The sequence below is a fragment of the Phyllostomus hastatus genome, unplaced genomic scaffold (assembly GCF_019186645.2).
Source record: "Phyllostomus hastatus isolate PE091 unplaced genomic scaffold, TTU_PhHast_1.1 phas_scaffold_78, whole genome shotgun sequence".
Classification (NCBI taxonomy): domain Eukaryota; kingdom Metazoa; phylum Chordata; class Mammalia; order Chiroptera; family Phyllostomidae; genus Phyllostomus; species Phyllostomus hastatus.
The window spans coordinates 83716493-83733964 of NW_025334041.1; the positions used below are offsets into that span (position 1 = coordinate 83716493).

The window sequence follows — 17472 nt, forward strand, 5'->3', positions numbered from 1 at the left end:
GTGGTGGGTGGCACACAGTCCTAATTATAACAGAGGGAAACTCAGGCAGAACAGAGCTGAAGCCATGACCTGTCTTCTGAACCTCCAGGATACAAAGGGCATTGAGACCTGGAGGGGGAAAAAATGAGGAGCCAATGATTATCCTGACTTGTAAACTAAGCTTGTTAAGCTGCTGGGGTAGGGAAAGGCCAGAGCTGAGTGCTAAGAGGGCTGGGGAGGTGCCGGCCCACACATGCTTTGCTGGAGGCAGTGTAATTTGGAACAATATTTTTGGAAAGCAATTTGCATACCATCGAGTGATAAAAATGTTCAAGCCATGTGACCTAGTAATTCTACATGTGGGACTTTGCCCTAAGGAAATAGTTCAAAAGAATAAAAAGCCTATGTTCATTCATCCAAATGTCAAATAATTAAACAATGAATTAGAAATATTACATTGTACTATGTACATTCCAGGAACTCTGCTAGGGGAATGAATATGTTCTCTGTGTGCCAATGTTAATAGCGGTAAAACATAGTAAACAGCCTAAATTATTAGAAATGCCACAATTGTTTAATATGTTCTGAGACATCCACATGACAGACTGTTCTGCTTTAATGCTATATGATAAGCAGAACATTCAAAATGACCTGGTGGCTGCTCCAGTTAAGAGCACATTCTCTTGCATTTACTGCCTGGGCTTGAATTTTGACTGTGGAATGCCCTGGCACTTGACCTTGGCAAGTTCATCAGTGCCATAAGGTTCAGTGACTTTAACAGTAAGGTGGGTATCACAATACCACTTTATGGGATTGCTGTCAAGATTAAATAAGAAAAGGTGTGCAAAGTGCTAAGTACAATTCCTAGCATACAAGTAACAATTCCTAGCATATTGAGTAAAAGTCAATTATTATTTTATTTTAAATACATAAATATGTGTGTCAATGGAAAAAGAGTGACAGACTTCCCCAATTTCCAGTCCCAAATTTATAGCCCCAGGAAATATTGTGGGTGATTTTTTCCCTCTGTTTTGTTTAGTATAATTTCTGTAAAACCTCTGAGGTCATAGAGAACATGGAAAATCAAGAACTAGGAAAGCACTTTGGCCTGTCACTTCATCCCAGTGAAGTCAGAGTGATGGGCACATCCTGTTTTTCTCTTCCCAGCGGTGTTTGGCCAGCGTTTGGATGAGACCGTAGCCTATGAGCAGAAATTTGGCCCCCACCTGGTGCCCATCCTTGTGGAGAAGTGTGCAGAGTTCATCCGTGAGCATGGCCTGAATGAGGAGGGCATCTTCCGACTTCCTGGGCAGGACAACCTGGTGAAGCAGCTCAGAGATGCTTTTGATGCAGGGGAGAGACCCTCCTTTGACAGGTATGCTATCTCCACCTCGTCCTCTCTTCTGCCTTACTTGGGTAAGAGGACCTCTCTCTTCCAGTTGAGCTGTGGGACTCACACAGACACTTCCAAGGGCCTTTGCTTGCAATAGAAAGGGCCTTTTGTGTTGCTCATTCTTCAGAATTTGGGAGCCTGGAGCACAGTTAGGAGAGCATGGTGATCAATTCCCTGAGAGATAGGAGAGCCTTCTGGGCAGAGTCAGCAGATGTTTAGGATATAGGGGCAGGGAAATGTGAGTAGGGGAGAAAGATGGGCCCTAGCTTCAGGTTGAGTCTTTGGGGCAGATAAGAACTGTGGAGCTAAGCTGGCTGTACAACAGACTTCGAGGCAGAGAATGCACCTTGCCTAGACCCAACCGCTCCAATTGTCTTCCTCAGCTGTCCTGAAGTCACAGAACCAGGACTCGTTAGTTTGGGAAAGCAAAATACTATCCAACTCTGAATTTAGTTCTGAGCCCTCATGGTGGGAGTATATACTAACAGGTTGGCAGCCTGGTGTTCTCTTGAGTCTCTTCAGTGGAGTTGACCAACCCTGTTTGGGGCATATCATATGTAGGGGCACTTTTCCCCCACCCTCCTCATCCATGTAGGGGCACTTCTGCCCCACCCTCCCCATCCATCTCCCCCATGTCCCTCTCACCCCACCTCCTCCAGCCTCCTAGCTGAGGTTTTCTTGCCTGCCATGCTAAGCTGGTACACTGCTACCCTGACATAGCACACACTCTGCCTGTTGTGCAATATTTACCTTAGTTGCCTGCGTGCACTTGTCCTGCTGACAAGAAAGAGTCATTGTTCTTTCCAAATCTGCAGCCCATAAACCAAGATTTAGCAAGACAGGCCTGAACACTATCCAGTTTACAAAGGTCGACATTCCTCACGGGCTTATTTAGGACTGAGGAGCAGGGCTGACCCTGGGGAAAAGCAAATAGCTGGTTGTCATGCCGTGTGAACAGTCTCACTGCTTACCTCTTCCTCACTTCTCACTTCAGTCCCTAACATTGTTCTGTCTTCCTCCAAAGCTTCTCTAAGACCCTTCTGTTTCCATTCTCACAGCCACTGAGTTTGGACCACTATAGGTCTGTCTTTGCTGTCCTTGGCATGTAATAGGTTAATTTAGCAAGGGTGCCCTATTTCAATAGGAAAGCAATGGGTAGAGTTGTTCCTGGAACTATAGCAGGTTATGGGCATAGGAGGTAAGGACCCTTCAGTGGCACCATAAATTGCTTTTAATTATCAGGCACCTGTTCAATTAAGTTCAACACCTTTATATTCAGTTTTCTTCTTATGTTTTTAATTAGTTTTGAGTTGATCAAAAGATGCAGGTGGGTTGTTGCAAAAGCAATATGAAGTCAGCCAGGAGTAACACAGGTGATTTTAGGGGTTTGCCAAATACCTGCCCTAGGCTTGAGCTTATGCATCTGTAAAATCAGCCTGGATGGTAGAGTCAGAGTCTTTGATTCCTCTGAAATACTTGCAACTGGAAGGAGGAAAGTTATCATATACCTCCACTGCCAGAGCTGAGGAGTTCACACATTCTGAAATAGGAAGGGCTCTTCAGGGTCCACCCAGGACTGACACTTGGGTCCACACAACCGTTGTGGGTGCTCATACCCTCTACATTGATCACGTGCGAAGTTTTGCTGTGAGTTCCCCCAAATCACCTCACCTGAACAAAGAAAAACAAGGGAGCTCTAATTTATGATTCTAGTGCAGGTGTGTCTGGCTCTTATTAAAGATGTAAATATGAATTTAATAATCTCTTTGTCCAGTCTCTACTAGGCTGGATACTGCTCAGCTACAAGGCTGATGTACTTCTGATGCCTATTATTTCTTTTTTTTTTAAAGATTTTATTTATTTATTTTAGAGAGGGAAGGGAGGGAGATAGAGAGAGAGAGAGAGAGAGAGAGAGAGAGAGAGAGAGAGAAACATCAATGTGCGGTTGCTGGGGGTTATGGCCTGCAACCCAGAAATGTACCCTGGCTGGGAATTGAACCTGGGACACTTTGGTTCCCAGCCCGCGCTCAATCCACTGAGCTACGCCAGCCAGGGCTTGATGCCTATTATTTCTGTGAGAAACTCACATAGGCCTTCTGCATTGGAGGGTCAGTGCTTCAAGGGAAGGGTAGGTAGAACCATCTGAGGAGCCGTGGCTAATCTCTGCTGGGCCAGGGGTCCAGCTCAGAAGCCACCTGGCTCCTGACTTGCTCTTAGTCCTTGATTTAAAAAATTATTTAAGGATGTTTTGCGGGGTTGGAGGAACAGCAAGCACAGAAAGTATCCTGCTGGAAACTTAGACTATAATAATGACATCTGAGTCAGCCCTGCTCCATTGGGGTACAAACATTAAACCAAAAATTTATAGAAATAACTGCATGATATTCATGTGTTAAGTGCTAAAGATGAAAAATAGATGGTATTATGAGAATTTAGAACAGGGGCTTTTGATATGGTCTGGTAGATTTAGGAAGGTTCCCAAGAAAATGACATTTAAGCTGAGACACCATAAACAAGCATGAGGAGTTAGCCAGGAGAAGTAGCCTTATCTTCCCCTGGTCAAATGAATCGGGCAGCTCTCTGGGTCCTGGTGTTCTCAGAGGATTTATATAGTTAGCTGTGTTCTTTGATTATAACTTTGAAGCACCTATACTGTATTTGTGGCTATGACCCCCTTCTCATGCCGGATATTTTTGCTGACTTAGTTTCTCCTGATTAAACTGTCTAGTAGTTTTTCTCTTTTGTTTTCATTGTTTCTCTTCAAAAGATTCTGTTTTGTTGATGCATCATCTATGCTGTTTTTCTCATTTCAAATTCTTTGTTTTCTACATTCTTTCCACGGGTGTGTTTTGAGTGCTGGGGGCCTGGAGGCAGGAGGCTAGATAGAAGGCTGAGGCTGCTCCTGGCAACAAAGAAACAATCAACAAAAACAACAAACTCCTGAAAACGTGGAGTGGAAGGAGGAGAGGGACTTAGAGGTTTTCGTGTGACATTCAGAGAGTAGAACTGAGGGGATTTGGAAGACTAATTGGATGTGGGGTGAGGTAGCAGCCCCAATCAATCGGAAGACCCTGGATTCTGATTAAGACCTGGGTGGATGGTGGTGCAGGGACATTAGGAGGATGCCACTCCGGCAAGGTGCCAGCTGGTTGTCTTTCTGATGCTTTCTTGGGAACTTCCTGTGTATTTCAACGAGAGAACTTTACCCGGGATATTTTCAGGCAGTGACTCAGCAGGGAAGTCTTTTCCAGAATCCCCACCCCTGGTTTCCTGAGGGCAGCCATGGAGCACAGTCAGGGACCTCGCCAGCTGAGGAGCAGGGTTCCCAGGCAGCAAAGTGGGAGACTTCAAGAAGGCAGCTCCCACCACTGGCTGTCAAAACAAATTTTTAAAATATTTGCACGCAATGCCAAGACAGAGCTATATCGTCAAGCCCTCGTGTCCTTATTTCTGCTTTTTCAAATGCCTCCCTTCTCCTGTCCGATCCTCCCATCCCGTCTCTCACGCAGGAGGAATTTCCACCCAGCAAATTCTCTATTCCTGACCGCTGAGAAAAGGGGACGCTCAAATGATCTGAACCTCTTACCACATCACAGCTTTCAAACACTACCGAGACTGTCTCTTAAGAACACCAGTTTTTCTTGATATGAAATAAATTAATATTTCTTCACTAATGATCGTCAAGTATGTGGTAGACTCAGGCTTATTTTCTGTATGGGAAAAATGCAATAGCTCTATAAACTAGGGGTCAGCAGATGTTTCTTAAAAGGCCAGTTCTGAAATATTTATGTTTCGTGGGCTAGACAGATGGTCTCTGCTACAACTACTCAACTCTGCTCTTAGCTCAGCTTAGCCAAAGACTACAAAATGAATGAGCATAGTTGTGTTCCTGTCGCACTTTATTTTTGGATGCTGAAATTCAAATTTTATATAATTTCTACATGTCATGAAATATTCTTTTTTTGAGTTATTTCTCCAACCATTAAAAAATGTAAAAGCCATTTTTAGCTAGCAGGCTGTACAAATTACAGGCAGTGGGCCAGATTTGGCTCTTGGGTCAAGGTGTGTCGACCCCTGCTGGAAACCAGAGAAGCTATGCCGAAGAGCCGTCACTGCCCCCTAATCAGGCAATCAGATAAATGTTGTCTCAGTTCCTGCAACAGGGTCTCCTCCCCTTACCCTCCAGGCTGATACACATGCTGCCTGTTTCATGTTGTAACTGTTCGTCACTAAACAGATCTTGTCTGGAGAGTCTCCTGTGGCTCCCAGGTCTGCATTAAGTATCTCTTCCTACATTTCCATACAACCCCAGGTCCTGGACTTCCCTTGTCATGGTCTTAACCACACAGTATTGTAATGACTTGGTAAGATTTGAGTTTGCACAGCCCTGTGGTTCAATGATGTGAGGGGTCCTGTGTGTCCCTAGGGTTTGCTGCTGAAATCCCTGTGCCTGACATAGTATCTTGCATCTAGTGGGTTCTTGCAGTGCTTGTTGATTGAATGAATGACTGCATAAATATATGAATGAATCCCAGAACTATTTTAAGGCTCTGAAGGATCAAGTATATTGATGGACCATGAATATAAAGCAGTTATCTCATGAAAAATGAGGTACTAAGTACAGAATGTTAAATTGTGAGGTGCTAAATTACTTGGAGAAAGAAGAAAGCAATGAAGATTAAATGGTTGAAGATTTAGTGAGAAAGTAAACCTTGAACTTTCCTTTAAGGCAGTTGGGTAGAACTGATAAAGGAAAATGTGTTGGGGGTTATTACTCCACAAAGGAATTAGCAAATATGTTTTGGTGGGTACACCTTTATTAGACTCTACTCCTCTGCAAAGCTCCCCTTTGGAACGTAGGGTTCTTGGAACGTGGATCATCAGTGGGGAGGCGAGGAGACTCCTGGAGTTTTGCTTTTAAAGAGTGTTGCTTATTTTCTTCCAGAGATACAGATGTGCACACAGTGGCCTCCCTGTTAAAGCTCTACCTCCGAGACCTCCCAGAGCCGGTGGTTCCCTGGAGCCAGTATGAGGGGTTCCTGCTCTGCGGGCATCTCATGAATACTGATGAGGCAAAGGTTGGTGTCTCATAGAGTTAGGTGTCTCACTTGGAAAGAAGGTGGTGGTTACTGAACACTGTTCTGGTAGGCAAGCAGCAGTGGGTCAGTGGACTCATACATTTTGGTGAGATACTTTGTCCAGCTGGAACTTCCTTGGCAACAAAAGGCAAATGAAACCAATTATAGTGACAGCCTTCACCCAATGGAACAGTCCGATAAAGAATTGGACCATAATAAAATAGTGTCTTGTCACTTTAACATCAGTAAGAGAAAGAGGATGCATTGGAGAAGGGTTTCCAGCAATATGGATTTGTTGAGACCTGCTGGGATGCAAGGTCAGGTTGACCAACCTGGAAAGCAGGTGAAAGGTCAGGATGTGCAGTTCCATAATGACCATGCATGTCAGATGTGGGTGTCCGAAGAACTCATGTGCCAGAGAGAGGAAGGGCAGAGAGCTCTTCTTTCTGTCTTTCAGCGGCAGCTGCCTGCAGGGGCTATAGCACCCTGTTATAACTCCTCATTTTAGTGTGTGTTTTTCAGTAACTTTATTTTAAAAACTATAAATTCACAGACATTGCAAGGTGTCAGCTGGTTGTGTAGAGAGGCTCATCGTTTTTGCACAGTGTTGCTTTTTCATTTCTTTGTTATTATCTCCTCTTCCTGGTGCTACCCTGAGGCAAGGACTATTGAACAACTCATAATCAAAACCGTTTGCTTAATGAATGCTGGAGATGTGACACTCCAGGAACACTGCCCAAGTGCTGCTTCTACACAGACACACCAGTTATGTTCCAGGGTCTCATTGCTGGCAAGGGAGCAGCCTCATTCACTGGTGTTAAAAATCTCTTTTCAGGCTCAGCAGGAGTTGATGAAGCAGCTTTCTATCCTTCCTCGGGAAAACTACAGCCTCCTGAGCTACGTCTGCAGGCAAGTTCCCTGGTATCAGCTACTCAGTTTTCAATCACAGCAGAAAGAAGTCCCTCGGTAGAGAAGGAAAGAGTGTCTCTGTGAACTCAGGGATTCTGGTTCGGATCTTTGTAAGGTCAACTCTATACATAGCTCCAAGGTAGTTTCTTGTGTCCACAAGATAATGTAAATGATCCCCTGAAAATCTGGTCAGCACACAAACATACCTGCTTCCTCCTTAGGCCCTCCCAGTGCTGCCCAGAGTCCTGGGACATGCAGCAGAACCCAGAATCTTTATAATGTTTCTAGAATTATCTCCCATATTCCTGACTCTGAGCCATAAATTAGTGTCCCAGAGACATACACTCCAGGCCACCTTTCAATTCCTCTTTCTGGGGACCTGTTGTGTCACCTCTGTGGCAGCATGCAGCCTGTGGACAGACCCAGATCCGAATGAGGTGGGAGCCTGGATCTCCTTGCCAGATAGAGCTGAAATTTACCTTAATTTAAAATATAATAATTTGTTGTAGTTTCCAAATTATAAAAAGCGTATAAAAATTATATCATGCTTGATTTTGAAATCAGGAAAATGCAACATACTGTAAATAAGAAATAAAAATTACCCACAATCTTCTTACTGAGAAAAAATTATTATTAACATTTGGATGTTTTTCCTTCTGGATGTTTTTCTCTCTATAATAGATTTTTTTACATATATCAATATAAATGTACTGGGACAATGTTTTATACCAAATTGGAATTATATATCTATAATATGCACATATATGCATATATATAAATAGTTGTATACTGCTTTCTTTTTTGGCTCAATGTTTCATTGTGAGCATTCTCCTATGTCATAAAACAGGATTATAAATAACTTCATAATATTCCATAAAGTTTACTCACTTGGACACACCAACCTTTATTTGATAATTTTTCTGTATTTGGAATTTTATTGTGCTTCAGTTTATCTATTTAAAAATAGTTTTTAGAAAAAGTATTTAGAAATTCCCTTGTTGATCTGTTTAGTTTTTTTAAAATTGTGAATCTGAGAATTGCATGCTTCAAATGAATAGAATTATAGGAGAAATTGATGGTTAATTATTGAGCACCTGCTGGGAATTTGAGATGTGTGATACTGTAATTGGAGGACATAAGCAAGGAGGCACTGTGGATTCCCATCTCTGAGATTTTCCTCCCTGGAGACTTGGGTGAAATGAATGCTAAGAGCCTTGGAAATAAGCTTATAAAGGCAGGACAAGGGTAGTCACCCATTTTAGTCCTTTTAGTCTCGTCTTAGTTCCCTGAACTGGATGCTGCTTTCTGCCAGTGTGACTCCCCTCCCCTTTCCCAGCCCAAGTCTACCACCTCAGCTGGACAGGACCCTCCTGGTTTCTATTCTTTCTTGATCTTGAATCTTTTGGGGTGGAGCTAAATTCTCATGGGAAGAGCAGGCTGATCCCATTCCTGAAATCAGGAGGAGTGTTGAGATCCATCTCTGAGATCTCATTGATACCTGGAAGTGCTTCCTTCTGGCAACTTCCTATTTCCTACTCTGGGATCTCCTGGCTATCCACAGGTTCCTACATGAAATCCAACTGAACTGTGCTGTTAACAAGATGAGCGTGGATAACCTGGCTACTGTGATTGGTGTGAATCTCATCAGGTCAAAGGTAGAAGACCCTGCTGTGATTATGAAAGGTATGGCTGATCCTGTGGAAAGGCAGATACAGAGGAACTAACAACAGTTACAACACTAGCTCTTATGTCTGTGTACTGATCTGCAATTTGCTGTGAATTTTGGGCTGATTATCTTGTCTGAATTGTAGAATAGCCCCGTGAAGTCAGGAGGGCAAGAATTGTGTCCATTTTCCAGACCACAGCAGAGGTTAATAAAGATTTCCCTAATGTAGTACAATAGGCTAGCACAACAGTTAGCTAGTGTTTCTTAATCTTTTATTATGTTTAAATATCCCTAGCCAGAAAGAACAAACAAGTTTCATTTTGTAAGCCAGCTCACAAAAAAGGTACTTGAAAAACTGCGCTGAAAAGGCTTCTGAGGCTGTATATTAGATCAGTGAGCAACAGTCCTGCCACAGAGTACTGATGCCAGCCATGGAACTGGGGAGGCAGTATGCCTGGCATGTGTTCGCTATGTGTGCAATAAGACACCGGATGTCATATTGAAGACCACATTAGGAGAGACGGATGTTTTCATTTTCTCTGCTGTTAGATTGCTAATTTCCTGATTAGAGACTGACCCAGTGAAGTGTTGATGGAAAAATCCTCTTTTACTCCAATTCACATCCTTCATTCCCATCCGTTTCACTGCAATTTCCCACCCCAAGCAATTAACAAGTTTTCTCCTACGAGGAGAAAAAGGGGGTCTTTTGGGGCCGTGCGGTTTTAGAGTCACTTTTGGAGACATCCATGGGTAGAAACCTTTGGGGACTGCCTTCTTCCTGCCCCATGGTCCAGCACTTCGAATCTCTTTCTTCTTCTTTCAGGAACTCCTCAAATTCAAAGAGTGATGACCATGATGATCAGAGACCATGAAGTCCTCTTCCCCAAGTCCAAGGATGCACCTCTGTCACCCCCAGCCCCCAAAAATGACCCCAAGAAACCTCCCGTGGCTCGAAGCTCTGTGGGCTGGGATGCCTCTGAAGATGTCCCAATTTCTAGGACAAACAGCTTCAGTAATACGGTAAGGTGTAGAGAGCCCTCTTCCTTCCATCCGACTCTCTCTTTAATCTGGTTATCCTGTGTGAGAGCTGCTCTGGGTGGCAGTTTGGGGAGTTTTAGATGATGCTGTGTCAGTGAGTACAGCTGGTACAGACTCATCTGAATGCATCTTGAAAGCTTGGTGCCTTTAAAGATCTAGTCTCTGTTTGCATTGTGGAGGTGGATTTAGTGACGTGTGTGCCAATCACCAGATGACTGAGCAATGGGACTCTTCACTGAAGCCTTCACTGAAACACTTTAAAGCACAGTCAAGGGAAGTTCAATGGAGAAAAAGATATCTCACCTTGTAAATGTTTTAGTGAGGGTTGTTGAAAATTCTGAGTCAAAGTCCAGAGAGAGCTGGTTTCCTGCTAACCCATGAAACGTGATTTCTTTCTCAGGGCATGTGATGTGTTCGTGTAATATTTCTCATTCCCTGATAAGCTGTCTCAGCAATGTCAGCTCCCTCTATGTAATGAAGGGCTGGGGCTTACGTTCCCAATGTCAGAAAACTCTGCAGACTTTTAAATTTAGATTCTTTGAGGGCAACAAGCCACAAAGGTCAAATATTTTCATATATTTATAGAAACATTTTTTTAAAATAAAGGAACATGTGAACTTTATATAGCAGCCTGATTCTTTATGTGTGATCAAGAAGCGAATTAAAAGTTTTGGCTTGACTAGGTAATGTAAGTTACCTATAGTACTTTTAATCCCAAGGGTGCTTAAGAAAGGATTGAAAAAAAAATAGTAGGTAGTGGTAGTGATGGTGGAAATGTTTTCTAAGTGGTCTTGGCACAATGCATCTTACTAACACTCAAAAATTAAATTAATACTTAGAAATGTTCATACTTCATGCAGTGGAATCATCCTAGAGGTCCTTGAGACTAACCTTTCTTATGCTTACTGGACAGATTTCTGTGTCAGTATGGGCAGCTATGCACAGCACAGTGCTGGCAAATTTAAACAGATCGCCTCTGGAGTCCCAACCATTAACTCTGTAGCACAGAATTTATCATGCACATTTTATGTTTGATGATGTGAGTCTAGGGAGGTTGACCAGCTGGCCCAAGATGGCAACACTAGAATGTCACAGAATGAGATTTAGACGTAGTTCTGGCCTCAAGGCCTTGGTACTTCTGACTTCTGATGAGCTTTTTGAAGCAGTTGATTAGCTAGAAGGGTTAGAAAAAGAACTTCAGCCCTGATTTTCAGATTTTACATTTAGGGTTCATTTTTTCTTCATTCTTTTTCTTTTTAATTTAACTTAAAAATATATAATACGGCCCTGGTTGGTGTGGCTCAGTGTATTGAGTGCCAGCCTGCAAACCAAAGGGCTGCAGGTTTGATTCCCAGTCAGGACACATGCCTGGGTTGCAGGCCAGGTCCCCAGTGTGGGGGCGTGCATGAGGCAACCACACATTGATGTTTCTCTTCCTCTCTTTCTCCCTCCCTTCCTTTCTTGAAAAATAAATAAATAAAATATTTAAAAATATATACATATACATATATGTAATATGTACAAAGAGTCGAGAAGAATAAAAAAGAAGAAAAAGAGCTACATTGAGAAGTGCTGCTCCCTTCTCTATCTCTACTCACTCCATCCTTCCCTGCCTTTATTACTCTCCTGTATATCTTTCCAGTGTTCTTTTATGCAAATATAAGCAGATATGAATGTAAATTGTTATTTACCTCTCTTTTTACACAAAATGTAACAATCTTACATACTCTCCTTCCACACACACACACACACATGCACTCACACACACTTTCCTCTGTATCTTGAATTTTTCCACTTAAGTGTCAATACCAGAGAGCTCTTCATGTCAGTACACAGACAACTACCTCATATGACCTCATGTTTTTAGCTGGTGTATAGTGTTCCATTCTGCATTTGTACCATAATCTACTTAACCAACCCTGTAGATTTCATTCCTTTGTACTACAAATAAGGCTGCAATATATAACCTTGACTGTGCTTCATTTTATATGCAAGCTGATGTATTTCTAGGCTAAATTCCCAGAACTGTGATTGTTGAGTCAGAAGGTAAATAGATTTGTGATGTGTAATTTTGATTAAAATTACCAAATGAAATTTGTGCCATTTTGTAATTCCACTAGCAATGCATGAAAGAACCCATTTCCTTACAGCGTCACCAGCAGGGCTGTGTTGTCAAATTTGGAGGCAGGGGGGTTGGAGGGGGAGTATCCTTTTGATAGATGAGAACTGATATTTCAGTAATTTTAATTTGAGTTTCTCCTATTGTTAAAGAGTCCAAACATCTTTTCTTATGTGTTTATGTGTAAGGGCCTGCTGCATTTTCCTCTTTGAACTGCCTTATCTCATCCTTTTCCCATTGGCTATTGGTCTTTTTCTTTTCAATTGGTTATTGGTCTTTTTCTTCTAAATTTTTATGAACTTTATCTATTAGGTCAATTAGCTTGTTGTCAGGGATATGCATTGAAAATATGTTTTCCAGTTTATCATTTTTACTTGATTTAGCATGTAGTGATTTATTTGTTTTAATTTTGTTCATTTTAGTTTTGGGGGTCATGCCTTGTAGGTTGAATTTATCAGGCTTTTCCTTTATGGCTTCTGGATTTTGAGTCATAGTTAGAAAGGCTTCCCTATTCTACAGTTGTAAAAGAATCCTGGCTTATGACTCTTTTACCACAAACATACAATGCTTTAGTTAGTTCTTCACCTCTAGAATATGAGTTTCTTCAACTATAATGTTCTTTAAAAAAATGCCAGTCAGATAATCAATTCATGTGACAAATGAAGAGAATGTCTTCTAATCAGAACTTCATAGGTGTGCAGCCTGGAGATACTTTCCTTTAAGTCTCTAATTCTTTTCTGGGGAACATGACATGTGTGGGAAAAACCCATGTGACATTCGTGGTCATTTTTTTCTAGACCAGTGACTCGGAAGCAACCAGCCCCACTGGACAGCAGCCGAGTGATGTGTGTCTAGAAGACAGTAGCAAAACTCCCAGGGAAAAACCAGGAGACTGGAAGCTGCAATCACGAAAAAGGACTCAGACACTCCCTAATCGGAAATGTTTCTTGACAGCATCTTTTCAAAGTGCCAACAGCAGCAAGATGGAGATCTTTAAAAATGAGTTCTGGTCACCTTCTTCAGAGGTGAAGGCAGGGGACGGGCATAGGAGAACGATGTCTCAAGGTGTGCCCAATCTTTCTGACTCTCAGAGGACTTCCACCTATGATAACATCCCTACTCTGCCAGGGTCCCCTGGGAATGAAGCAGGTGCACTCTCCTCTGGTGCCTCTGACTCCAAGAGAGATACTCTTTCCAACCCAAACTCTGAAACCAGGCCTGGGACAAAGAACTCTGGAGAAGAGGAACTTAAATCTTTGCAAAAGATGGTCCAGGAGCTGCAAAAGGAAATAGAAACACAGAAACAAATGTATGAAGAACAGATTAAAAAGTAAGTCACATACAGTGGGGAGCCACTTACCTTCCATCTTTAGAATGGAGAATAAAGGATTATTCTCGTCTGCCAAAGAATGACATTATAAACCCTCAGTTTAGAGAATACAGTAATCTATAGCAGTAAAAGGAATGATGTGATGACTAAATTAGTGAAAACTCTATGCTTTAAGTTAAATTCATGAAAAATTATGTAGCTTCAGTAGCTTAATCAACTATTTCCAAATGGTGATTCTTTAAGGATCAACATACCTTAACAAATTAAGAGGAACTTAAAGTTTTTTTCATATTAGTGTGATTTATCCATTTTCAACAATGTTTATTGAGTACCTGTTGTGTGTGCTAGGTATCATCCCAGCTTTTGGGGAATAACACTGAACAAAACAGACAAAAGTCCCTGTGTTAATGGAGCTTTCCTTCCGGTGGGAACAGAAGGACAATACAAATAAGTGATGAGAATATGTGCTATACCGGATGGTGGAAAATGCCATGGAGAGAAATAAAGCAGGCCAGGAGTTTGGGGGATTCAAGAAAGGGGTTCCAGTGTTAAATAGGGTGGTCTTAAGAAGGCCCTCTGGCCTTCTTAAAGCAAAGGCCTGAAGAAGAAGAAGGAACAAGTCAGGTCTACATGTAGAGAAGAGCAGGCCAGGCAGAGAGAAGCAAATGTTCAGAGGCTGGGGGAAGGGAGTAGGTCTGGTGTGTTCATGCACCCCAGAGCAGGGGTGGGCTAGAACATGAGGAAGTAACTGAGAGCAAAAAGGGCAGAGAAGTACAGGAGACCAGGGTACAAGTCAATCATCTGTAGAACTACAAGACTTGTGTGATACCTTGGCATTGACTAGAACAGTCCTGGAGAGACTCCCACTGTACTCTAAAATGAGTGTCACTGACAGGGTAGGGAAAGAACTGGCTCTCATGGAGGCAGCCACTCCTTCTGAATGGAAGAGTCTTCTGAGCCCACTCTCAGGGACCTCCCACTCTTGGTGGAGGGAGAAGTAACAGTCTGCAGTGTCTGAGTTTCATGCTTCAGGCACACCTTTTCATGTAACCCCCACAGCAATTGTTTGAAATAGACAATATCCTCATTTTACAGAAGAAATGGAGGCTCAGGAAGGACAAAAAGATTCCCAAAGGTTGCACACCTTATCATTGGTGGGGCTGAGATTTGAACCTGGGTTGATCAGCTCCCAGGTCCACTCAGATCTTACCTCTCCATTGAAATTACTGGTCAAGATCTAGCATAGTGTTTCATTTGAGATGTCCTCCAAAACAAGAGGTAGGTGGAGAATTTGGATAAGAAAACTAGATTTGTAATGGGAGGACCAGAGGGAATGAGACTAATTTAGTTTTATGAGGCAATAGGCAGTGGTAGACAAGGCTCTGGAGAGGGGCCATTACATGCAGATTGGGGTAAGGCCTTGGAGATAAGAGTCAGGCCTGGGCTTAGATGGGAGCTCCAATCTCCATGTAAAGTGGTCAGGCTGTTGGGAGAGCAGAGAGGCACTACCTCTCAGACTGAAATTTCCAGTTACACAATCTTCCCACAGGTCTGAAATGTCCTCTTTTGACTTAGAAAATGGCATATGTACTCTCACTCCTAAGAGTTAATTCAGCACAGCCTGGTGGGGGGCACATGGGACTAGACTAAGGTTTTGGCCAGCAACAGTGAAAATCCTCTGAATTCAGGAATCCAATAGCTTCTTCACCTGGAGCAGGATTCAGAAGTGAGGGTGGGACTACCAGGACTGCTGCTCTCAAAGGGAAGTTCCCTGGACTTCTCCAAATCTTTATCCCTAGGAGGCCTTAATAAGAGAAGACACTGGTCTGTACTCACCATTGAAGCAGAATAAGAAGGCACTCAAGGGTAATAAAAGTGTTGGGAATCTGGAATATGAGTGGGGCTTTAGTAGTCAATCAACTTTTTTTAATTGTTTTTCAATTATAGTTGTCCCAATTTTTCCTCTATTGTTCTCCCCTGCCTCACCCATGCCCCCCCACCGCCCACTCCCTCAGTCAGTCCCCACCCTGTTGTCCACCTCCATGGGTCCTTTATACATGTTCCTTCCTTGACTAGACCCTTCTCCTTCTTTCCCCTGTTACCCCTCTCCCCCCTCCTCTCAGTCTGTTCCTTGTTTCCATGACTCTGGTTCTATTTTGCTTGTTTGTTTGTTTTTGTTCATTAGGTTCCACTTTCAGTTGAGATCACATGGTATTTGTCTTTTGCTGCCTGGGCAGGAGTGATGCAAGGTGCTTGGGGTGGGGGCGTTGAAATATACGTAATTAGACATGGTCCCTTCTTTCAAAGACTATTATCTAGTAGAAGATACAAAGTGTAAAATGACATGAAAAGCAACAATACAAGAGATGTCACAAGATGGTGTTAAATGACAAAACAGGGTCTCAGAAATGCTCTGGGAATTCAGGTTTCCTAGGGAGTCCTCCCATCAGGTTGGGACATAAATAATTGGTACAGGTTAGCTAGGGGTCTTATGATGTGGAAAGGGAAATAGAAGAGGTTGTGAGTAAGAGTGAAGGCGGAGTCAAGAGGTAATGCCCAATTCTTCCATTCCTTTCTTTCCTTCCTTGTAGCCTTGAGAAGGAGAACTATGACGTCTGGGCTAAGGTGGTGAGGCTCAACGAAGAACTGGAGAAGGAGAAGAAGAAGTCTGCAGCCTTGGAAATCAGCCTCCGCAATGTGGAGCGCTCCCGGGAGGATGTTGAGAGGAGGAACAAAACCTTGGACGAAGAGGTCAAGGAATTTGTGAAATCAATGGAGCCCAAGATGGATGCGTGAGGGGCCAGGAGTATGGAGGAGGCAGCCCACAGGCCTGACACTGCTCCCTTTCTCCTTGCTACCTGAGGTCTGGGAAGCAAAAGTACTCCCTAAGAGGAGAGAACATCTGGGAACATCTGGGGGAAAGATATCACATTTCCCAGTAAATAAGTCAGTGGAATTTGTGGGAAGATAAGGGTGAGCAGGGACATATGTGGACATCTATGACTGCCTATGGCTGTATTCAAAAGGATTGCATTATTCCACTGTGGTCTCAGGCTGAGTGAAATGGAACCTTCCATGGCTGGATGGCTAGTGCAAAGGAGACATTTGAGGCAGGCCTCATTCCAGGACCTAGGGAACAGGCTTCCCCCAAACAAGGGTGGACTGAGGCCTGGTTCTTTGTTTTTGGTGTGGAGGAATTCGCTTAGTCAGATGGCCTCAGGGCATCTCTGAGACACTGGGGCTGCAAATGACCTTCCGGGTTTGAGTGCTCACCAAGGTTTTGAGGGGCTGCCCCCACTGAAGCCAGAGCCCTGTTCTGCCGCTCCCACAGTGATGCACAATCTCCAGGGGTTGGAAACTCAAAATTACCATTAGCCTAAGAGAAAATGAAGAGTAAATTGTATTTATGAAAGCAAAATCAATGACAAAATTATATTGAAATAAACAAATGAAAAAAGCAGGGCTGCTGATTCCTGCACCTTTGTGAGTTGGTGAAAGCCTCCTGCCCCCTCACCTGGGGCAGATGCACCCCTCTCCAGGCATACAGCTTGGTGAGCAGGACACAGACTGGATTCCAGTACTATCTTGCCTTTCAGTGGCCACAGTTGTATTGTTAGACCCACTCTGATGTGACTTCCTTAGAGGCTGGTTGGGGGTTTAGACAATTACAATCATCATCATAATATTTTTTTCTGTTTCACCAAAATACAGGTGATTTCACCCTTTAAAGGGACATGAGTAACTAGGCTTTTCTAGACAGCAGACTTTTCCTTCCACAGTAAGCCAGCAGGCAGAGGCCCCTGGTGAGGCCCCGGGCGTTGACAGGTGAGATGATGGAGACTTTAATGGTTTTCTAGTTAAGTGGTCTCCAATCTTTTTTGACCACATACCCCTTTAGTAGAAAATATTTGTGCATGTACCCCTAATATAGGAATATATATTTATTTATAAATTACATGC

The 17472-nt window shown here is 43.0% G+C and overlaps 1 protein-coding gene across 5 annotated transcripts in view; it reads left to right on the plus strand.

The window, feature by feature from the left end:
- The window catches only part of ARHGAP25 (Rho GTPase activating protein 25), an 82748-nt gene extending 65776 nt beyond the window's left edge, over window positions 1–16972 (plus strand). For all 5 annotated transcript variants that reach the window (XM_045828406.1, XM_045828408.1, XM_045828405.1 and 2 more), the window contains 7 exons: window positions 1147–1354; window positions 6318–6450; window positions 7286–7359; window positions 8921–9042; window positions 9849–10045; window positions 12980–13512; window positions 16104–16972. In XM_045828406.1, the coding sequence (XP_045684362.1) occupies window positions 1147–1354; window positions 6318–6450; window positions 7286–7359; window positions 8921–9042; window positions 9849–10045; window positions 12980–13512; window positions 16104–16308 (1472 nt within the window). In that variant the 3' untranslated portion in view covers window positions 16309–16972. The remainder of the gene's footprint in view (window positions 1–1146; window positions 1355–6317; window positions 6451–7285; window positions 7360–8920; window positions 9043–9848; window positions 10046–12979; window positions 13513–16103) is intronic.
- Window positions 16973–17472: the final 500 nt, after the last annotated feature.